This window comes from Gracilinanus agilis, chromosome 3 (genome assembly GCF_016433145.1).
Source record: "Gracilinanus agilis isolate LMUSP501 chromosome 3, AgileGrace, whole genome shotgun sequence".
Taxonomy (NCBI): domain Eukaryota; kingdom Metazoa; phylum Chordata; class Mammalia; order Didelphimorphia; family Didelphidae; genus Gracilinanus; species Gracilinanus agilis.
This window is the reverse complement of record NC_058132.1, coordinates 590240964-590265618: the sequence shown is the minus strand read 5'-3', so window position 1 is coordinate 590265618 and position 24655 is coordinate 590240964. Positions and strand designations below refer to the sequence as shown.

General features: G+C 36.9%; 1 protein-coding gene across 1 annotated transcript in view; it reads left to right on the top strand.

Moving 5' to 3' along the window:
- The window catches only part of EPSTI1 (epithelial stromal interaction 1), a 110849-nt gene that overhangs the window by 35779 nt on the left and 50415 nt on the right, over nt 1-24655 (top strand). The window contains exons 3-6 of the mRNA XM_044667398.1: nt 1158-1241; nt 4576-4649; nt 5189-5272; nt 18238-18311. Of these exons, the coding sequence (XP_044523333.1) occupies nt 1158-1241; nt 4576-4649; nt 5189-5272; nt 18238-18311 (316 nt within the window). The remainder of the gene's footprint in view (nt 1-1157; nt 1242-4575; nt 4650-5188; nt 5273-18237; nt 18312-24655) is intronic.

Below are 24655 nucleotides of genomic sequence, written 5' to 3'. Positions count from 1 at the left end.
TTGCCATAGTGTCTCTCCCATAGAAATGACTTAATGCCTATTGATTAATTTTTTAAAAAACCCTTACCTTCCATCTTAGGATCAATACTGTGTATTGGTTTACTTCAAAGCAGAAGAATGGTAAGGGCTAGGCAATGGGGATTAAGTGACTTACACAGGGCGATACAACTAGAAAGTGTCCGTGGTCAGATTTGAACCCAGGATCTCCTGTCTCTAAACCTGGCTCTCCATCCACTGAACCCTAGTTGCCCCCAATTAATTTTTACCTCAACCCACCCCAGTTTTTTCATCCATAATTGGAAATAAGAATAACACTTGTCTCCTAGGTTGTCATAAGGATCAAATGACTTTGTATTTGAATTTGTATTTTACAAATATCTTTGTTAAGTTTTCTTAACATGGAGGGATTTCACATATCCAGGGGCCATTTTGTATTCTTTGCTTTTTCTGTTGCTTTGCCTGAGGAATTTATTCACCAATTGGCACAGTTTATTGTTGTTCTGTATTGGTACTTAGCTAGGCCATCCTCAATAGGAGCTCAGACTTGGTTTCTTCTAGAGCGTTTCTCTAGTGTGGCAGTACTTGCCAGAGTTTGATCTCTACTGATTGAGCCTTCGGGAACCCAGAATTACTTCTACATTATACTGAGACTGCAAAGCTCAACTTTGAAAAGTATTGAAAAACTCAAGGAAGAAATAATGTCAAGAGAAATTAGGTTAAAATTAAAAAAAAAATCTTCGTCTCTAACAAGATTTAAATATCTACAATATTTAAAAAACAAGACTATTTCAAATATACTTATTAAAATATGAACATCATAATTTTTCCTATTGATTTTCTAATGAACTTTTGAAGATTGATACATTTAGTAGGAAAGACTAACTTCTCATGTTTCAGTTAATGAAGCAAAATGTGGTTATTTGGTTTGCTACTCTTAACACGGGGCCCATATTGAAAATGTGATGCCAGGATAACTGTGAATTTCAGGGTTACTTCTGGGCATGAGTTAGATGTAATAGTCCCTTCCTCCTCATATTCTTTACTAACTCATACTAAGATCGCTGCTTTTAATTTTTTTTTCTTGGTGTTTACGAGCCATTTGTTCTTTTTTTCCTTTAACTTCCATCCATTTGTTTTATCTTTTCCATCTGGCTTAGTTGCTAAGAAAGAATTGGAAGATCTGGAGAAATGGAGACAGAAACAACGATCTAAGCCAATTCACACAAAGCCAAATAAACTAGGTAAGCAAATAGAAGAGTGGAAATGAGGAAAACCAAAGAATTCTTCCTCTAGTGACTCCAGTTGAAACCCTGTTCACTTGAAGACCAAAAGGATACCCTTTCTCAACAGTAGTCCCCCCAAATCGCTGGCTCTTGCCATAGGTCCTGCTCCTGAACTCCAAGGTCTTTCTGTGCTCAAGTTTCCTAAGTTTGTAGTCTCCCCAAATTAGAATGTGAGCTCTCTGAGAACAGGCATATTCCTCTTGCTTAGACCATCCCTACATAGTAAGGACTTCGAAACATTTTTCTATTCCATTCCAGAGGCAATCATAACAGTGTTATAAGTTATTTCTTTAACTGCCTACTATGTGCATGGTGTGGTACTAGTCCTCCTGTGAGAGATACAAAGATAAATAACATTGTAGTCTCCTTGGAGGTAGAGACTGTTTAGTGTAGCAGGCCTTAAGCTTTTTTTGTCTCATGAACCCTTTGGGTAGTCTGGTAAAGACTACAAGGTCCTTTTTAGAACAATATTCTTTTAAAATAATTGAAGGAAATGCTACATTTCTGTTAGAATTTAATGAAAATAAAGGTGTAATTTTTTCCCATCCAACTCTCCCCCCCCAAAAAATGTATCCACATTTTTCCTTGGGGAGGGTCTCTAGATTTCTAGTTAAGAACCTTGGGTTTATTGGAAGAGTTAAGACAGACATTAATGTGTATAATACTATAGAGAAACAGAATTTTATAAAGAGTTGAAAAAAAAAATCTTGTCAGATTCAAGGAGGGAATAATCACTTTTTTTCCTGAGGGAATCAGGGAAGGCTTTGTGGAATATGAGGTTAATTGAAATGGGTGTGGAAGAATGAAAATGGCCAAGGTGGTAACCCTGAGCAATGGAAGTTATGAGTTTTCCTAGCTAAGTACCTTTTATTTGTCTCCTTTCAGGGCACTCACCGTGGGTAGCTCATCACTGTAGCACGTAGGTTGGAGTATGCTTTTAAGTAAACACGTTCCTTGTCTCTGTAGAAATTTCCCAGTTACTTTACCTGAAGCATCAAATGGATGACACGGTGGTTGTCTAGTGAACACCGGGGTACTTTTAAGTTGCCGGGGAATGGAATGAAGGCTTAGTCATGAAAGCATTTAGAACCCTCCATAAATGATTGCACTCTGAAGAAAAGAGCATACCTGGGGAACAGAATGACTCCCTGGCAGCACATGTCAAGTTGTGAGTGAAAGACTCTTTGAGTGTTTTAATCACAGGAGGGGAATACTAATCCTGTAAATGAAGGCAGAAGAGATTCTGAATATGAGGTGAAGGTGAGCCAGGGACACAGTGGTAGGTGTGAAGAGAAATGCCATCTATGTTTTCATTTCTAAGGAGAGAGACCTTTGAGCTTCAAGAGGGAATGCTGCCAAGGTGATGAATTGCCTTATCCCAGCTCTTCTGAGAGCTTGAATCATTCAAAAGGGAGGCCACTTAATGGGGATCTTTTTAGTTGTCTTTCCTTCCCATCTGATGGGAGAAAGTGAAGGAAGAGACATTGTTGTCTTAGACTTGGTTAATACAGTGGAATCTAGAGGAATTAAGCTTCCAATGAGAATAGCAATATTGTTAGAAAATATCCTCTTCCCTCTCCCTTGCCCCCTAGAAGGTGTGGTTGAAGATAAACCTAATTTGGGGGGAAAAAGTAGTTAACATGAAGATTGCTAGATTCTGTCATTAATTAATTAATTAGTCATTAAATGGAAAATCTTGATCTTTAGAAATACTTTCCCACTTGATGGTCAAAGTTGTTAGACCAAGTGTAAGAAAGAGAAATTATTATAATATGTAAATTGGTAGAATTTTAGCAAAAAACTCACTTATACTAGACTTGTACCTTTCTCCACCCCTACTATATTACAATATTTTTTCCTTTTCCATAAAATGATAATAATTTCAATTCAAAATCTTCAAAGCTACTTCTTTTCCCCTATCATCTCTTTTCTCCCACATCAACCCCCCCAAAAGTAGAGGAAAAGTCCAAGTGATATCTTCAGTGGTTTGATTATAAAAGCTACCCAGAAAACAATTTTTCCCCTTTTAAGACCCTTACTTTTGGTCTTAGTAAGAACTCTAAGACAGAAGGACAAGGACTAGGCTAGGTTAAGTGACTTGCCCAGGGTCACACAGCTAGGAAATGTTTGAAGCCAACTTTAAACCCAAGTCCTCCTGACTTGAGGCCTGATTCTCTTTCTATAGAGCCATTTAGCTGCTTCCTACAAATTCTTTTTAATGAATCTTCTGTGAGAATAAATCATTTGAAGAACTGACACTTTTAGTGACCAAGAGAGTCTTTCAATGAAAGCTTTTGTAATATGCATACTAAGCTTGAATAAAAGTTGGGAAAATCCCCAATTACCTGTTCTTAGATGATTGTGGGGCAGTCAGAATTTCTGGTAAATAATTTTTGTGTACAACTGAGTAGTCCCTCCCTCCCTTCTTCCCTCTCTCCCTTCCTTTTCCTTCCTTCCTTCCTTCCTTCCTTCCTTCCTTCCTTCCTTCCTTCCTTCCTTCCATCCATCCATCTTGGAATCTATACTGTGTATTGGTTCCAAGGAGGAAGAGTGGTAAAGACTAAGCAAAGGGAATTAAGTGACTTGTCCAGGATCAAACAGTTAGGAAGTATCTGAGGCCAAATTTGAACCCAGGACTTCTCATCTCTAGGCCTGTCCAATCCACCGAGCCCCTGTAGTTGCCTTCCATGTCTCTTAAATAACAGGGGAAGCAACATCAAAATGTGTGGGTTTATAAGGAATAAGTCTTACTAGAAAATTCTCATTGCAGTTATTTACATCCACATAATATGGATTGGTCCTTGGGCTTTGAGAATTTTCTATTTCAGTATAGGGCAGTAGGATTCACAAAGGAAAGAAGAAAGCAATATGTACTCCCTAACAGAGATGTGTTAGATTGTAGAAAGAAAATCTAGACATCCTCAGTGTTTTAGAATGTAAGTTCTGGAAGAGAGGAGCTTAATTTGTTTATTGTTGAGTATGGGCACTTAAATATCATTTGACAGTGGAAAGAAGCCAGAAAATCTGGATAATTAAAAACAGAACAAAATGTTAGAAATCTATTCAAGTAGAATAGCTTAGTCAGGAATCTTTTTAAACGCATAGAAATCCTTATTCTTTAATGTCTTATTAAGGAATTCAGTTTTATTTTAATGTCCATGAGCATTAAACCATTAATAAGTAAAACCCTGTTGCAAACTATGCATTAATGCCTCTTTGATGGCTGACATTTCAGTTAAATATTCAAGTGATATTTATTAGTTCCTTGTCTCTAATTCTCATTTTTTATAAGGTGGAAACCAATCTGAGGCTGAAGCTAGGAAGAAACAACAAAGTCAACTCTTACAGTTTAAATATCAGCAAAAGGTCAGAAAGAATCCGTCCTATTTTGTTAATTTTGTCAAGGACTTTTTTTTTCCCTTTTGAGTATCGGTGCTTTTAATGAATGATGAAAAAATCATACAATCACTTGATCAAAGTCATGAAGGTTCAAACTAGTTGCAAATTAAAATGAGAAAATTCAGAAAATTCAATGTCAATAAATATCCCTGTCCAATTTGAATAGAAGACTATGTGATATGCCTCACATTCTGGAGATACTGTCTTGACCTGTCCCTAAAAAGGTAGCTCTGGTGCTACTTTAAAATGCCTCTGGGTCCAGAGGCCAAGTTAAACCCATTTCATCTTGAACTGCTTTGAGGAAATAGGAAATTGTTTAAAATGTTCAGTGTTTGGGGGAGATGTCCTAGCCATTCTTTGCTATCTAAGGAACTTGGAATGCCAACCTCTTATCATGTTGAGGCTTAGCATAAATGATACTGTAATTTGCCTTTCATGATAATTCTGTTTGAGATTGACTAAAAAATGCTATTTTAAAAACCCTATTCATTCTCAATATGATTTAGCTAAAAAGAGAAGAATCTCTAAGAATCCAGAAGGAAATGGAAGAAGCTAAATTCCAAGAAGTAAAGGCAATTCAGAGAGAGAAGGTGAGATGAAGCTTCAACATTGAATGAAGGAGGACTGTGTGGTAAGGGTAAGGCTCAGGTCTTAGAGAATCTGACTTTAAATTCCATACCTGAAGCTTACTGCATATGTGAATACGGTCAGTTCCCCTGTACCTTCTTACACCTTATCTTCTTCATCTTTAAAATGAAGAGGTTCCTGCTGGCTTTCAATCAATGACTCTGACCAGAGGACATAAACCTAAATATTGTGCTTTTCTGACTAATGTTGATAGGTACAGATTTTCATTGTCTCATACTTGGAATATTGTAAGCCCCTTTTGACTGGTCTTCCTCAAGTCTCTCTAGTCCATCCTCCACTCAAGCACCCAATGATTTTCCTAAAGTACAGCTCTGAACATGACATCCCACCTACTTAAATTCCAGTGGCTCCTGGTTATCTACAGATTCAACTATAAAATCCCCCTTTTGGTTTTGAAATCCCTTTCTAATTTGACCTCTTCCTACCTTTCCAGTTTTCTTACACTTTTTCCCTTTCTACATACTCAGTTACTTCAGTGACACTGGCTTCCTTTGTGTTCCTCCTATTAAATCTTTATCTCCCGATTCCATGCTTTGAACTGATGGAATATTTTCTTTCCTCACTTCTGTCTCTTGGAATTCCTTGTGTCCTTCATGACTACTCAAATTCTGTCTTCTGCAAGAGACCTTTCTCAATTCCCCCTAGCTGCTAGGTTGTCCCCTCTGAGATTATCTCATTTACACTGCATATATTTCCTAGGTAGTCCAAGTTATTTACACATATGTGTGAGCCTCTCAAGGGTAGGAACTTTGGATCTGCCTTGCTTTTTATTCCCATTGAATAGCACTGTACCTGACACATTGTTATAAGCAAAAGCTCATTATAGTTGATCTTTTAGCTGCCCTTATTCTTTTTAAATTGCCCTGTGATCAATGATTGCTTAATTTATCCAGTGTTCTTTTCTCAGTCCTATTCCTCTATTGTCTCTGCAGTTAACCCCTCCCTGCTACTACCTTCTCTCTTAGAATCAATACTACTATCTATTCTATGGCAGTAGTGGTAAGAGCTAGACAATTGGGGTTAATTGACTTGACTAGAGTCACAAAGCTAGGAAGTATCTGAGGCTAGATTTGAACCCAGGATGTCTCATCTCTAGGCTTATCTCTCTGCAGTTTTGATGTAGTGATGATTATTTTCTCTAGCCTCCCATTCCCTTCCCTCCTGTCCCCCTCCCCTCCCTTCCCTTCTTCATAACAATTAACTGTACTTAAAGTTAAATTAATGTGTTGGCCATATCTGAGATTGTATGATGCTTCATTCTGCATTTCTAGTCTCAGTTTTCTGAAATCATGGTAGATCATTGTGCTAATGAGAGTTCTGAAGACTTTCAAAATCAAGAAAACCTTTATTGTACTCATTATTCTATTAGTTCTACTCATTTTACTCTTCTAGTTCACATCAGTCTTCCCAAGTTTCTCCAAATTCTTCATATTCTTCATTATTTTTACAGTGCATTGTATTATGTTATAATCTTATGCCACAATCTGTTAAGTAGTTTCCTCAGTTGATGAGCACCTAGGAATATTCCAGGTCAACAACAAAAGCACCATTAGGTCTTACTTCTGTGGCATGAGTTGTGCTGGCTAGTTCTGTGAATTTTGGAAAAGGTATCTTGGAAGACCCCATCATGGTGGTGGTAGGTCTGTTGTATGCCCTCTCCTCAAACCATAGGGCATACTTTCCAATTTGACTTTCTGCTTGTGCTCTGTTGTCTCTGACTGCCGGAACAGTTGTATATGGCACTTGTTAAAGATTGAGATTGAGAAGAAAACAAGATTTTGCTCTTTGAGGATGACTTTCTTTCCCCTTTTTTCTCCATTTTTAAGTAATTTATTTTTGGCCAGAATCTAAGCTCTGGCTACCAAGCAACAGCTATATTTTTGTAGAAAAATATAAATGTAGCCAAAAGCCAGACTGATTACTTATGGTACCAATAAAATATCCACATGATATTTGGGTTTTCTTTTCTAAATATTTTTAGTTTTAATGAGTCAATTTCTACCTGATATTGGTCACTGAAATTCAGTTTAATTCGTTTAGAGAAAGCTTCTAATTTTTTTCTTCATTTATTGGTTCTTTCCTGTTTCATTTATGAAGAGGAGGGTACATCTTCCAAGCTCTCACATTATTGGCAGGTGGACTCAGTGCCCTCAGGAATACTTGACCTGCTGGGTGTCCTTTTTGACAGAGCCTGCTAATTCCAAACAAAACCAGTGAGACCCGTGTCTGAGCTCCAAGTACTGTTTGGTCAGCTAGAAAGTCACTATCTCTTTTCTTTTAAAGTAATTTTAATTAGCATTGAACACTTATAATTAACCAAACTGTTGTCTACTCTTAGACTGTTTCTTTAGGGGTTGTATCACATAACAGTGTGTTTTTCCAAATCTATTTTACAGTTTTCATTTGTAGTAAATGCAAATTATTTTTCTTTGCTTCATTTTGGTCCTTTTTTCCCTTTGTTCCCCCCACAGCCTTCAACACATAGGAATAGGTTCTTAATATATGCTTATCAATTAATTTCTACCTTCAGTTCTGAGAGGAGTTGGAAAACTTGGCATCAGGTTTCGCTACATTCAAAGGGATAACTACAGTTCTTCCTTCCTGCTGAATTCTCTTGGAGATGAGTATAAACCAGGAGATACTCCTGTGACCCAAGGGGTCACTGGGCCTATTATATATCCATTCTTCCTTGATAGAAATTTGTGACTTAAAAAAACTCCCACACATAATGGAAATGGGAAGGTTGTAACAGATTGGAGTATAACCGACATGCCAAGTGTTCAAATGGCTTCAGCAAATGAGGGACATTGTTTTGCCAGTTTGAATATGTGTGCATCAAGTCCTAATGGCTGTGCTTATGGAGCACTCATCCTTTTAAATGCAAGATGGGCATATATGTGTACTGATGCCAGTGTGCAGAACCTACTAAACCAGAAAGGAGTTGACAATCCTTCTGTTTGGCCAGGAACCAAATACAATCAAAGCAGGTCAGACCCTGGGCTACCATCCGTGACTGCCTCTGCATAGCAGTGTAAGGGATATTGTTTACCTCCTTCAGTGTCCTAAGATCTCCTTAATCACATCCTTTCTTTCAGTTTCCTGTGTCAGAGGACTATCACCAGAGGTCACCAGCCCAATGTGATTAGTTATCCTCTGGTACTTGATGCAGAAAGCTGAGAAATTGATTTCTGGAGTACATTTAATTATCAGGAGACTATGGAGGTGGTTAGACTCTCCTTGTGCTTAATATCCTTGTCTATAAGGATGTAGGTTTAGTAGGGGAACTATATAGATCCTGCCTAGCTATTGTAGGGCCAAGGAGGACTCTGAATTATATCTTGGAGATATAGCCAAAGAACATAATCTTAGCCCAGAAGGGAGTTAAAGTCAAATTTTAATTTGAACAATAGGAATTAATGTCACATTGTAGAAAACTGTAATCCGAAATCAGAATTGGCAGTAACCTCAGAGACCATGTATACCAACTTGTCCCTGAGCATGGATCTCTTCTCTAATATATCTCCAGATCAATCATCCACCTCTGCTTGGAGACCTCCAAGGAAAGGAGATCACCTACCACCAACAGCCTATTCTAGACAGTTCTAATCATTAGTTTTCCTGACAACAAACCTAACGTGAGGTCTGGGGGAATATTTTTCCCCCACTCCTCCATTCCCAAACCTCAAAAAATATTAGGGCTATAAAAGAACAAAGTTCCTGTGATCAATTTTGGGACAGTGTCTGTCTACTCTTTCATTAAAAAGAGATGATTGCCCCATAGTGTAATGATGGTAAGTTAACATTTCCAACATGTGATGCTCTATAAAGCAGAGAAAATTTGACTAAGATGTTAAAGCTTCAGATTGAAAGGAGAAAGCAAAAAGGCACTGTACAATATTAGTGGATGCAAATTACCTTTATACTGTTCCCTGTTTCAGAATAATGAGACTCATTTTCAGAAATTCCTTTTAAACATCAAGACTTTCTTCTAAATTCAATTAAAGAAAGAAATGCATTTGGATGCAAACAAGCTTTTTACATTTTGGTTGGAACCATAAGTTCCAAGTGGATTCTGCTAAATTTTCATAATATCCTCATACCTCAAATAGAGTAAAACCCTCCAGTTTTATGAGTAAAGTTCTATTATGTCCCACATCATTGGAACATTGGGTCAAATTATTTCCCCTTTAAAAAATTAGCTATGAGATGTAAGTGTCTAGATGACCACAGGTATGGAAATGGGAGTAGGATCCCTTCTGGTGTGAAGGGCAAGATAAACAGAGAAATATGTCATTGCATCATAGGCTGTATGTAACATGGGCTGTTGGTAGTCTCCCCTGGCACTGGTGTTTTAATGGAGTTGTATTGTATTTGAGTGTCTATTGCCCCTTATAGATTTCTTGTTGGTTTATGAATAGAATTTTTTGAAGACTGGCAGAATTTGAGTTCAAGGAGCCCTCAGCTACTATCTAGCTATGAAAATCATTCTCACTATATCATACTCCTCCCCCCCCCCCAAGAGTCTTCTAGCCATTGCTCCAAGCCTTCCAAAGAGCTCATTACTTCTCAAGGCAGCCTATTCTATTTCTGGATAGCCTTAGGTTAAACATTTATCCTGTCATGGAGCCAAATTTGCTCTCTTTATAACTCCCACCCATTGCTTCTGGTTTTAGCCATTAGGGACAAACAGAAGAAGCCTAAGCCCTCTTTCACATGACTGACCTTCAGCTACTTGAAGATCTCCCTCCCTAAATGCCCAAGGCTTCTCTTGTCTAGACTAACAATTCCCAGTTCCTTTGTCTGACCTTACTAAGAAATGACCCTTGACCAACATGGTTTCCTTATTTTAGACATACTTCAGTTTTTCTATTTCCTAATTAAACAGTGACATATAGACCTGAAAACAATACTTCTTCCTCTACCACTACCACCTCACCTCCTACCCCTCAACCCACCTTAAATACAGAAGGGTTATTACTTCTTAATGCCTCTCATTATAGCCTAAGATCTCGATAAATGATTTTAACTGTTGTATCATACATATTAATAACATATATATGTGTACATATATATATAATAACATATTATTTTATTTAACATATTATAATATATATAACATATTATAATATGTTATATATTATAATATACTAATATNAATTCCCAGTTCCTTTGTCTGACCTTACTAAGAAATGACCCTTGACCAACATGGTTTCCTTATTTTAGACATACTTCAGTTTTTCTATTTCCTAATTAAACAGTGACATATAGACCTGAAAACAATACTTCTTCCTCTACCACTACCACCTCACCTCCTACCCCTCAACCCACCTTAAATACAGAAGGGTTATTACTTCTTAATGCCTCTCATTATAGCCTAAGATCTCGATAAATGATTTTAACTGTTGTATCATACATATTAATAACATATATATGTGTACATATATATAAAATAACATATTATTTTATTTAACATATTATAATATTATATATAACATATTACAATATGTTATATATTATGATATATAACATATTATATATAATATATATTGTATATAACATATTGTTATATACATTATATATAACATATTATTATATATAACATATAAGGTTACAGTCTACTAAAACCCTCAGATCTTTCTCAGAATGTTTGGAACTAATTATGCCTCCCTGATCTTGTATTTCTGAAATTGACCTTTTGTCTCACCATTTGCATGTATTCCTGTTGACTTTCATCTTACTCAGCCCTGGTATCAAAATCTTTTTGGATCCTGACTTATTTTTGCAAGCTTTGTTGATGAGCATATCATCTGCACTTTATGAAAGTTATTAATAAGTACATTGGCACTTCTTAGCACCCATTTTCTTAGGGTATTTTACAAGACACCTACCATTCTGATATCGAACCATCAACAACTTCTCTTTAAGCCTAACCATCCAACTAGTTCTGAATCTGTCTGATTGTATTAGTATCTAATCCATACCTCTCCATCTTCTGTTTGGAATAGAGAAGAATAGTATGAGACACTTTATTAGAGACTTTGCTAACATCTAGGCAAACTATATCTACAACATAACCCTCCTGTAGTTGTTTAGTAATCTAGTGGAGGGAAAATGGAAGTGAAATCTGGCTTGAGCTGCTCTAAATGGAGCCAGGCTCATTGTGGATGTAGCTTTGTTTTAAAAATGTTGAGCAACCATCTCTTTAATAATCCATTTTCAAATAACTGCTTGATCATGTGGGTCGATGGGGATATGATTGGAGATGTAGACTTTGAATGATCACTCTATTGCAAATATTAATGATATGGAAATAGATTTTGGTCAGTGATACATGTAAAACCCAGTAGAATTGCATGTTGGCTACAGTAGGGCGGTAGGAGGAGGGGAGAGAAAGAACATGAATCATGGAATCATGGAAAATTTTTCTTAATCAATTAAATAAAAAAATAAATAATTCATTTTCATACTTTCACATGAATTAAAATCAAGCTCACTGACAAAACTCTATTTTCTTCCTTTCTTTGAAAACTGGGACAATATTCTGCCTTTGTATTTGCCCTAGGAGAATCATTTCCCATTTTTCACGGTCATTTGAGTATTACTGACAGTAATCATATCTGCCAATTCCTTTAGTACCTTATTAGGTATGGAGTCAAATGACTTGAATATAAGTAGAATAAACTATTATCTCTTGTTTTAGCTTTTAAAGCCCCTCACAATTTGCCCCAGCCTATCTTTTAAGTCCCATTGGATATTGTTCTCCTCCCTACACTCTATGACCCAACCATACTGGCTTTCTCTTTGTTCCTCATACACAATATCCCATCTCTTATCTCTATGCCTTTATACTAACTGTTCACTATGGCAGGAAAGCACTCCCTCCTCATTTCTGTCTCATAGAATCTTTCTCTTCCTTCATATTTCCTTCGATGCTTCCCTTTTCCCTTTGTTTTTAAATACAGTCTTGCTCCTGAGCTTATTCAACTGAAACAGCTCGCTAAGATATCAGTGATATGTCATATCTAATGGACTTTTCTTAATTCTCATTTTTCTTGACTGTTTTGTAGCCACTGAAACAATCAATCATTCTCTTAGGTTTTCCTGACCCTGTTCTCTCCTGGTTCTCCTCCTACCTACCTAATTGCCCCATCTGAATCTCCTTTGCTTGATCTTCATCCAGGTCTGACTTATTGATAGTGAGTGTTCCATAGAGCTCTATCTTGGCCTCTTCTCTTTTTTCCTATACTACTTTTCAAGGTGGTCTCATAAGCTCCCATGGCTTCAAATATGTCTATATATTTGATTCTTATCTACTTATTCAGCTCTCTGTCTCTCTGTCTCTGTCAACCTGGGTGTCCTATAGGTATCTTTTTTTTTAAAAATTACCCTTATCTTCCCTTTTAGAATCAATAGTACAAGTGATAAGGGATAGGCAAAGTAATTTGACTTGCCCAGAGTTACACAACTAGGAAGTGGCTGATGTCAGACTTGAATCCAAGACCTTCCATGTCTAGGCATGGCTTTCAAATCCACTGAGCTACCTAGCTTTCCCCTGCCTCTCTTATTGGCTTTTAAAGCCTTTCATATCCTACCTTTTCAGGCTTCTAATATCTCAACTTCCCTCTATGTATTCTATAATCCAGTGATGTTAGTTAGCCTCCTTGCTGTTCCTCATACTCCATTTCCTGACTAAATATTGTCATTGTCCACACCTGAAGCCTGGAATGTTCTACTTGTTCATCTCCGTCTTCTGACTGCCCTGGTTTGTTTCAAGTCTCAGTTAATGTCCCAACTTCTGCAAGAAACCTTTCCTTTTTAAGGTTAATGCCTTCCCTCTGAGATTCCCTCTAGTTTACCCTATATATCTTGGATATACATAGTCATTCACTTCCCATTTTCCCCACTGGATTGTTGAACTCCTTAAAGGTAGGGACTGTTTTAACCTTTTTAAATAAAAAAAATTAGTGCTTAGCTCATTCACATGACTTGATTTGTCCTCCATTCCCATCTTCTATATCTCATGCTTCCCTCCCAAACTACTTAGAATTTGATTTCTTTTTCTTTATTCTCTATTCCATGCATACTTATCTCTGTGATTGCTGTCATTCCTCTTAGAATACAAGCTCTTTGTGAGTAGGGATTGTTTCATTCTGTGTCTGTATCCTTGGCACTCCAATTGGTACTTGCAGATTGATCATGGGCAACTATGTGCCCTTTTATTAACCCCATACTTATCTTGGCTATGGATTCTGTTAGTGGGGTTTTTTGTTGTTGTTGTTCAGACATTTCTACTGAAAAGGTCATTTTTCTTGGCAGAGAAGACAGAAGCAAAATCAGAATTAAACAGCTCTGCTTTCTCTCTATCAGCTGAATGCCCCATCTTTTCCAAGCAAAGGTCTTGTCCTTTTATTGATCTTCCTATTCTCTCAATATGAGGAAAATCAGACCAGAAACCCTTCTTCTTGTCTTCAGCTTTCCTTGCTAGACTCAGCTAATTCCACACTTCAGCACTCCCAATACTATGTAGACAGGACTGGACATTGATTTTTGTTCATCTTCTCTTACCTGTCTTTGCTTCTATCTTTCATTTACTTCTCTAAAATCTAAATTGTGGGTGAGTTTCCTGTGAATCCACATTTATTTTGTCAGACATATCCCATGCTCTCCCTCTTTCCTTACTTCCTTCCATTGGAATTGTTTCCTTTTATGCTTTCAGAATTTCACTCTTGCTCTTCTCTCATCCCTGCTGAGCTTACTTTCCTTGTAGTGTTTTAGTCTGTAGGATCACATCTATCTTTGTTCTGAATCATTTCTAAAGTCTGCTTTCCCCAAATCCAGAGGGCATGTTAAAATTATGCTTACATTTTCCCTCCTATATCTCAGCCTTTAGAAAGGATTGGTCATTTCTTCCAGGGTTCTTATCATCTCCATCTCAGGGACCATCTTCCTTGTTGGTGAGAATCAGCTCTAAATGGTTCCTCTACCATATGAAGGATGAAATGATCAATAAGGCAAGTCAAGAAGTTGTTAGTTGTTCTGCCTTTGACAATGAGAGGGAGATTTAGCAGATTTCTGAATAATTGAAGCTCTGCCTCTCCTGTCTTATGCTTCTCTGTCAGGCTTGTGACTTATTTCCCAAACTCCTTATTTCAGCTTTTCATCTAGTTGGTTTGTAGTATTCTCTACTGACTTAGTCACTTCTATTTCTAACAGAATACTCTATTTTATATGCTTCCCCACTTTGCTTTTAGTGTAGAACCTGGCACATAGTAGGTAAATAAACATTTTTTGACCAACTAGGTCTTTGATATCTTCCTCTCTTGAGAATATTTTAATTTTTTAAACCCGTACCTTCTGTCTTAGTATCATTTCTAAGTCATGAGAGAGGCAAGGGCTAGGCAAGTGGGAATTAAGTGATTTGCCCAGTGTCCTATAGCTAGGAAGTGTCTAAAACCAGATTTGAACCCAAGTCCTCCGAATTCCAGGCCTGGCACTCTTATGCACTGTGCTACCTAGCTGCCTCAAGCACATTTTATGAATATACAATGCTAACCCACCCTCTCCCATCTTTTCTCTATCCTATTTCTTTTAATTATGGTATACACATCCAAAGACATAGTAAAGACATGGGTTTCATCCTTAGCTATAAGATCATATTTACCTTTTTTCATTAATATCTCTAGTTCTTGTTTGTTACCTAAACTTTTAGGCATTTGTATATAGATCCTTGATGCCATACCTTTTTACTACTGGCTTCTCTTTTTTTTTTTTTTTTTTTTTTTGCATTTTGTCTACCGTGAATTTATGAAAGTCAAACTGCTCTTCTCCCTTCACTGTATCCATTCTTTATGGTATTAAGCTCAGTGGATAACCCACAGATTGTCTTCTCCCTCCTTGTTATCATTTAGTTTAAAATTCTTTGATTAGTTTCTCAAGATATCTGACAAATACATTCTTTTATTTTTAAACCCTTACTTCTTAGAATAAATATGTGTATTGGTTCTAAGGCAGAAGAGTGGCAAGGGCTAGGCAATTGGGTTTAAATGAGTTGCCCAGAGTCACACAGCTAGGAAGTGTCTGAAGCTGTATTTGAACCCAGGACTTCTGATCCCCAGACCTGACTCTGTATTCACTGAGCCACCTAGCTGCCCTGTGACAAATATATTTTTACCAAAGCTTATTAGGCATACTCCATCCCTGGCCATGAATCTGTCATCTCTAATTTTAAGCAATAATTAAAGAGCCCAAATCCTATCTCTATAGACCATCTTCTTAGCTAACTGTTCACTTATTAATTTTTCTCCTTTTTATCCCTTATTTCCAATGGGCATCAGTGAAGAAAACATGTCCTATGTCTCCATGGTCTACAGGTTCTTACTATGACTTAATCACCGTAGGCAATCTTTTTTTAAAGTTCCTTTTGGAAATAGGGTAATGGGCTCTTCTTATGAGTGACAAGAAATTAACTAATTAAGGCTTAGAATTATCTTACTAAGCATTGATTGAAGTTTCTCAGCTCTATGAGGGCATTGCTTTCCCTGAGCTGTCACTGGACAAATTGATGGAGAAGTTACCATATATGATGCTTTTGAATTTAATAGTACAATAATTATCTTAACAAGAAGGTAGGTCAGTAGCTCACGTGTCATCCTACTCAACTTATAAAATTATTTCCTTATAAATCTGTGGTATGCAGAATAGAAGCAGTTACAGTCTGTTGTTGTACAACTGAGAAAGCCGAGGGTCAGAGAAAGTGAGGGATTTGATCACATTTGCACAATTAGTAAGTGACCAGGTAAGGATTAGAGTAACACAAAGCTTTGGATTCTTGAGTTTCACTGCTCTTCCCATTCTATCACACTTAGCTCTTTAATGCTTATGAGAAGTCTTGCTAGTTGACCTCCTCCCTCTCCATTTTCTTTTTCCTCTACTGTCTGAAAGCTGTAGCCAAATTACATTCAGAAGTTGAAACTTTGGTAATTCTCCTCCCACTGACTTTCCTGCTGGGCTTTGCATTGCAGCAAATGCTACTGCTCGCTTTGTCACTGCCATTCAGTAAAAACTTCATACCTTCCTTGTCTTAGCCTTCTGCTATGTTTGTGGTCCAAATATTCTATTTGCCTTTCATGAGAACACATCCAAATAATGACTACGTTGTAATGGTTTGGCGGTGTTACCCATGTCAGTCCTTGTGTTGGCTTTAGAAATTACCAGATCCAAATTGGTGTAATGACAAAGTGACAAAACTTGTATAAATATGAATTCCTTCATCTCTGGGTTGTCCTTGTAACTAATTCTTAAAAAAACAAACTCTTTTGTATACAAGTTAGTCACTTGTTCTACACGTGTTCTGTTAAGTCTCTTAACTGCTCTAAGTATTAGATTTTAAGACAAAAGTCAAGTAGGTTTGTTTTATGGAAGTCACCCCTTATTTTTCTTAATGTGATTTCCTCTTTAGTTTATTGTCTATATGAAATGAAAGTGCCAATAAGGAGAGGAAAGCCAGTTAGCAATTCCCTAATATGTCAGTGGATATGTAATCTCAATGATGTAAGTTCTTCTCCCAACTTTGTAGTTCACACTCCATACTCTTGTATTGCCCATCATGTGTCACTTTTTTATTTTCTCTTAGAAATCCGCCAAGAGAAATCTGTTTACTGTGCAGGAGGAGGAGAAGGTTGTTGTTGATGGTTCCTTTTTGCTTTTTTTTTTTTTTTCTGACATTTTGTCATCACAAATGGAGCTTACAACATGCCCATCGACCATCCCTTGCTCTTGCTATATGGGAGGCCTATTTTCTTTTTCTATTCATCTGTCATCCTTTACCTAACTTCTTCTGAACAATTCCTTGTTTTTAATGTGTTTTGCCAGCCATCCGTCTACATTTACCACTCTTACCCTTGATAGGATCTCTTAATTTTTCGGATACCGCTTTAGCATCTTATCATTTACTATTATATAAAATCACCTAAAGAATATTGGTATTAAAGAGATGAACTTTTTGTCGGGAAGAATTTTGGGGACACTAAAAAAAACACAGAGAAAAATTTTCCAAAGGTGATATATCCTGGGCACATCTTTCATTCTGAGTCCAGTTTAATGTTCATTTTGTAAGGTCTGTTATATGTATGTATAGACAGCTAGGTGGTACTAGGTGGGCACTGAGTGGGAATGAGGAAGATTCATCTTCATGTGTTCAAACCTGTCATCAGATGCTTCCTAGCTACATGACCCTGGGCAAGTTACTTAAAAGTGTTTGCCTCAGTTTCCTCATCTGGAAAATGAGCTGGAGAAGCAAAGGCAAAACACTCTTGTATCTTTGTCAAGAAAACCCCAAATAGGGTCACAAAAAGTTAGAAATGACAGAGGCTATTGAAGAACAACGATAAATATACACTTTATAACCAGTTATTCCACAAATCATAAGCTGGACAAAAAAGGACATTATTCATCAATCTGTTTTTTCCTGTTCGGCTCAACTATTTTGATTTTGTAAGGAAGATTTCCTAGTCTTACTCATCCAATAAGGAAACCTCATATTTCCATTTGAGGGTTTTAGAAATAGTTGCTTTTAGTGGAAAATAGTAGGATTCACATTTCCATCTTAAAGCTGAAAAAACTGAAATACTGAAGGAGTCTGATTTACCAAAAACAAATTAACAAAGTGAAGCTGCAAAGTGAAAAAGGATATCTGGCCTCGAGTGCCAAGCATGAGGTATGAGAGCTGGTAGTTTTACTCGGTTCTGAGAAGCATTCCATGCCAGAGCATGTTCTGAGACATTCTATGTGAGATAAATTAGGCTCCAAAGGTCTATCTATATATTGTGTCTTAGATAATTGAGCAATTATTCTTTTTTTGTTTAAAGTATGCCTAATAAATTGATTTTGGATGTATTTGAAACTTCAGAGCCATAAATTGGAGGAAAAAAGAAGGCTTCAAGAGAAGCAAAGGAAAGAAGCATTTAACGATCCACCTCCCTGGTAAGTTAAAGTTGAGCATTTGTAAGAGTTCACAAGAAAATACAATTGCTTTTTCAGTAAATCAATAAGTATTTATCAAATGTCTGCTATGTTCTAGGCACAGGGAATATATTGCTTTGTGGAGAGATGGTCATTTGCTTTTTATATTTCTTTGGTGGTGATGGACTCAGAATAGTCTTTCCAAAGTGGAATCCTGGTTCTTTGGGCTGGAGACTGTCATGCATCAATTCTGAAACTGACTTTAGCATAGCCATTTCTAAGGAAGGATGACCAGAGCCTTGATCCAGGGCAGCATAGAAGCCAGTCCCTTCTCTCCCCCTCCCCCCCCTCTCTCTCCTGGATTTATCCTTATTGCATTTTATATTATTTTCACATCACTGTATACAATGTTGAATTGAGGGTACTTTTTGGACAGCCTGCCCTGAGTACCAAAATTGCTGGTGTTGGCTCTGAATTGTAACATTCCATAATCGAGTTTGACTGTCTGAAGTTATCTGTTCTTGTCTTCTAAGTGATGTGTCTTTAATATGTATGATCCTGGACCTGAGCTCAAATCTGGCCTCAGATACTTCCTAGCTGTGTGACTGTGGGCAAGTCAATTAATCCCATTTTCCTAGCCCTTGCCCCCTCGGTTCATAGAGTTCTTATTAAGACAGTGAGTAATGGTTAAAAAAAAAAATGGATGGGAAAAACAAAGCACCCTGTACGTGATTCTACAGGTTTCCCTTACCCTTTCCTGCCCATTCTAGGGAACACAAGATATTAGAGGGTATGCTAGTCAGTGGCTTATAGTCCCATTGTACAGATGAGAAAGCTGAGGCTCAAAGGTGAGTAACTTTGCCCCATTTGGCAAGTGATGGTGTAATTTTTCTCAGTGTACTCTTTCCTGATGTAGAATGAACTTGATACCAACCACTGTAAGTAATAACCTATTCTGCCATATCACTGGTCTACTAGGACTAGCTTTCCAAACTTTGGCCATATTTTAGCAATATATAACATACATAACATGCTTATGTGATGTTATGTCTCTGTGTGTCTCTGTGTGAGTATCTTGATAGAGGTGTATATATGTTATGTACACATAAATACATACAAACTCTTCACATTTTAAATCATTTTTTCTAAGAAGCAAACCAGGACTATATATCTATATTTATACATGTATGTATGCAAATATACACATCCATATATGTATGCATACATAATATACATATGCATGCTATATTAAGCTTTTAATATATGTACATATACTATTGAAGATAGAAGCAAAGATATGCATTTATCTTTAATAGCAGACAAATGCTATTAAAAATAGAAACATATATAGAGATATATAAGAGATATGTATTTATCTTTAATAGTTTAACACTGCACAAGACTATTTAGAATATATTTATTTTGAAATGGTCAAACCTTCTGGAATGTGTGCTACTTTTCTTCCATAGTGATAAATATGAAAGCTGTTTCTTTAGAAGAGATGTATCTTTGAATTTACTAATCCTACTTTATCTAGAATTAATTTTAAGATGGAATATTTTGGGGGCCAATAAGGTTTTTAATACTGCCAAAATTTCTTCAGGTTAAGAACTTAGGGAGGCAGAGTTTGACTCAATTAGAGGGGAAAAATTCTGAAAAATTAGAACTAGTTGAAGATGGAATGGGCTACTCCTTCAGGTAACGACTTTATCATTATTGGAAGTCTTTAGGCAGAGGTTGGAGGAGTTATATAGGTAAGAGTTTGACTGAGTCCTTTGATGATATTCATGGCAGCAAGGTGGGAGATAGACATGAAAACTTGGATATGAATCCTTCCTTGGAATATACTACCCAGGTGATGATAAAAGTAAGTCACTAAATCTCTATGAACCCCAGGTTTCCCATTTTAGAAATGGAAATACCAAAGTCTTTATTATGTATCTATATCACAGCGTCATTGTGAAGCTAAATAGAGAACATGTAAAACAATATCTCACAAATAAGCACCGTTGAGCCAAGATACTGTACCCTCTCCATCTCCCAAAGGGATACTGTACCCTCTCAAATGCTTGTTGCCTAAATCTGGATTCTGTCATGTGGTCTAAACTGGGTACAGTCTGGGGAGGGGTTTGAACTCTAATAAGAGGGTGTTTGACTCCCTTTTCTCATATTCTTTGGCTTGTTACATCTGCCCTTTCCCCCCTATCTAGATATCATGGGGAAAATTACTTAATACCTTAAGTCTTGACTCATGGCTGGTTTTCCCTAAGAACACAGAGAATAAAAAAAGTACTCAACATGTCATCAGGTATAGGACATCTATCATCTTTCTTACACACAAAAGAAATGCTAAATAACACAAAAGACGCACAGTGCACACTGACCAAACAACTTGAAACCAGTTTCAGTAACAACTTATAATTACTATTATATTCTCTCAGGAGGCTGAGACTTAAACCTCATGATAATATGTAGTAGTTTATGGGACTGTTGAAATAAGGATTCTATATTTCATTTCAACTTTGCACTGTCCAAACTATGCGTGGCCCATGTCTTCTTGTAAAAGAGTCAGGCTTAGGACAGACTTCTTGTTGATATTCAACTTCTCTAAGAATTATGGATTGCCAATTGGTTCTGATCAAAAGTACCCAGAACTTTAGTCCTCTCAAACATACAAAGTTGTCCTCAAGCCTGGGTCTTGTCCATCTTAGGAGAGAGAATTGTTTGCCTAAGATCTCGAAAGAACAGACACCAGAGGCAACCTCAAACTTAGGATGGTTTAGTTGGAAACACGTGAGTTATCTGCCGTGAGTTTATGACTGTTTGGCAACTGGAAGGGAAGAAAATCTTCTTTCAATTAATAGAGGAACAACCTTATCTCAAAAAAACCAAACTCTCCCAGCATTACATCTGTATATGTGTTTGATTGGAAGCAGGAATGGACAACTTTGCACAAACCCAGAGATAGCCCAAAGTCTATTATCAGGCAAACTACAACTACTCTGGACTTTAGACTCCTCTGTAAAACAAGGCTATTGCATTAAAAGATTCCTAAAGGTCCCTTCCTGAAGAAGCACCCTGGGAGCTAGGAATATGATTGGTTAACTCAAGTAGATTTCTCTCAAGTTGCCACATGGAGAAAAAAACAAAACAAATGCGAACCAAATTTGGGTTTTAAAAATTATTATTATTAATTTTTAATACTAGTCAGTGATTCCTGTCTTGGCAGTGTGCTACAAAGTGTGACTTCTCATAGAAGTCAATAACACATTGCCTTTTCTTTAAGGAAAGACATTCCCAACCTGGAGTCTGCTTAAGAAAATTCTCATGGTACCAAGTGGGGCCACAACTGTGAATCCTCGTCTATGCACTCTTGATACCGTGTTCATTTGCTTTTTGATTATTTTTAGTGTTCTCAATTATTTAGCTAACAGGCAGAAAACTAGGCTTTTATTGACATCCAAAGGGACTCTCCTGAGTGTAATAACGAAGGCAGTTTATTGAATGCCTGTGAGGTTGCTTTCTAATTGTATGCATTAATCTGCCCATGCAAGCTGGCTGAAAATACACAAGCAGATTGCACATGCAGATGGAGCACACAGGATGATTTTTATGAAAAGACCTCTGGAATACACTTCTACAGACTCTGGCCATTTCCTTTAAAAAACAACAGAAGAGTGGATGGCAACGACAGTTTCAATGGGAGTCTGGGAGCAAGCCAGGCTTATGGTCTGTCAAGCTTAGTGTCCTGCCTGGGTTGGGGACAGACCTTAAATCTCACAGTGGAGAATTAGTTGGTTTTAGGATGCCGAGCAATGACATGAAGATCGAGAGGCATTGTGGGCAACAGATGTAAACCCAATCTTGGTACTTCTGAAGATGATAGTTAGTCCCTAAATCATCCCAAACCTTTTCAAGTCCAAGAGGGATCTTTTTCAGGATAGCTTCATGTAACAGATAATTTCACTGAGAGGATACTACTGCACAAAATGATAATACTGTCTTAATATCTCTTCTAAAGGGGAAGAAGCGGTCTAGATTATTCAAACAAGTAAATGTAACATTTTAATCTCAAGTATATTGGAGATCTTTCTAGGCACACATAGTACATGTATGTGTTTCTTCACTTGTGTAGATTTGTAGACATTCTGATAGGCACATGTATTATACATAGCCATATAATTTAGATATGGACATACCCACGCTTGTATGTGTATATTTGTATACACATATAGTGACAGTGTCTATTTTCACATATATGCATCTTTACATACATGCATATGCATGTGTGTTCTTAAATTTTCCCTAGGAAAACATTTAAAACTAGTTTGAAATTCTCAATATGGGAGCAATAGAACAGAAAGTTCAGCAACCTGTTTAGCCTAGGAGGTGGCATTTTTTTAATTAAACATTTGTTATAGATGATCGAGAATTGGCAAACCCAGGAAATAGAAAGCATGCTGGTCTAGAAGTCATAAGACCCATGCCCAAGTTCTAGTTTTGCCACTTACTGTGTAATTTCCCTGAGTCTCAATTTATATATTATCATGGAATGATAATTATTCTTCCCACCTCCACAGGATTGATGGAAGCATTATATAAGCCAGTAGAAATAAAAATGCCCTTTATAAACCCTAAAGTGCCATACAAATGCTTTTTTTTTCTTTTTCTATCTAAACCTGTTATTTCATTGGTGTAGAAATTCCTTTTACTGATACAGATCCATGACTCATCTATAATTTATTTGACAATTTCCTAGAGGTAAAAACAGATTAAATGACTCGTTCATGTTTACACATCTAATATGTGCCAGTCAGGATCAGAATTGAGGTTTTCCTGAGTTCAAGGTCAACTCCTTATCTACTCTAACACATTACCTCTCCTAAATAAGTGTATGGTAGTATTATTGTTATTTAAAAAATTATTGAATGTTACTTGTAATTGGTGACCCTTATTTTAGGAGTGTGCTAATAGGGATTTGTCAGGGTTTTTTAGTGCTCATCAAAATGTCAAATATCCTTTCAGCTAGATAATCTTAGTTCTTGCAATCTTTTCTCTTGTATGATGTAGCAAATACAGTCACTTCTCAGTAGTCTGTCTAGTTTATTTGCAGGCAGGTGGGAAGGTCCCACCTGGGCTGTAAGCTAGAGTGTTGTGAAATCACAGATAATGGAAATTTGACAGCATATAAATAGCCTAATCATCCATTTATGGATCTTTTTCAGTCTCCTTTTAGGAAAAGATGGCCATGGCTCAGTATGGGACTCCCAGCAAGGGTTGAGAACTTGTTTATCAATTTAGAATAGATTTGGTGGTCTTTTCTAACTTCTTACTTGAGCACTGAGTGGTGTAACTACTTTGGAGAAATCTTCTCTTTGAATAACAAGTGATCCTTTGCCCAGGCAAGTTTGGATTTAATTCTGTATTTTACTGGATTATTTGTAGCTAAGTAGGAAAGAAGGTCACATCTATAAGACCAATTTTTTTTAATTCATGTTATTAATCTATCCTGGATCAAGGTTTTTGTTGTTATTTAGTATTTTTTCAGTCGTGTCCAACTCTTTGTGACCTCACATTGAGTTTTCTTGGCAAAGATAATGGAATGGTTTGCCATTTCCTTCTCCAGATCTTTTTACAGCTTGTGATTAAGACCAGATTTGAACTCAGATTTACCTGAATTAAGCTCTGGCACTCTATCCATTGTGCCACCTAGCCACCCTGAATAAAAGTTAATGTGGAATACTTGGTAAAAAAAAAATTTAGTGGTAGACATTGTAGACTTGTGATTTCATCAGTGATAAGAACTTAAAGAGATGTCATACTCAAATAGATCTCAGTAATTTGGGAATTCTCTATAGGTCATAGATGACACAATCATTCTATACTGCCCTTTCTGTGTTACTCTTGTCCATATCTTTCCCCAAGTTTGTGACAGTAGGTCCTTCCAACATGCTAGAGAACTTGTTTACTTTCCCCTGATATTTCTTTTTTTCTTCTTTTTTCTTTCTTTTTTAATTTTTATTTTGAATATTTTCTCCTAGTTACATATTTTATGTTCTTTCTCCCTCCCCCAAAACCCTCCTAACCCCCCTTAGCCAACACACAATTCCTCTGAGTTTTACATGTATGATTGATCAAGACCTAATTCCATATTATTGATAGTTGGACTAGAGTTATCGTTTAGTGTCTTCATCCCCAATAATATCCCCAACAGCCCATGTGCTTAAGCAGTTGTTTTTCTTCTGTGTTTCTCCTCCTGCAGTTCTTCCTCTGAATGTGGCTAGTTTTCTTTCTCATATGTCCCTCAGCCTTGCTCTGGATCCTTACATTGCTGCTAGTAGAGAAGTCCATTATGTTCGATTGTG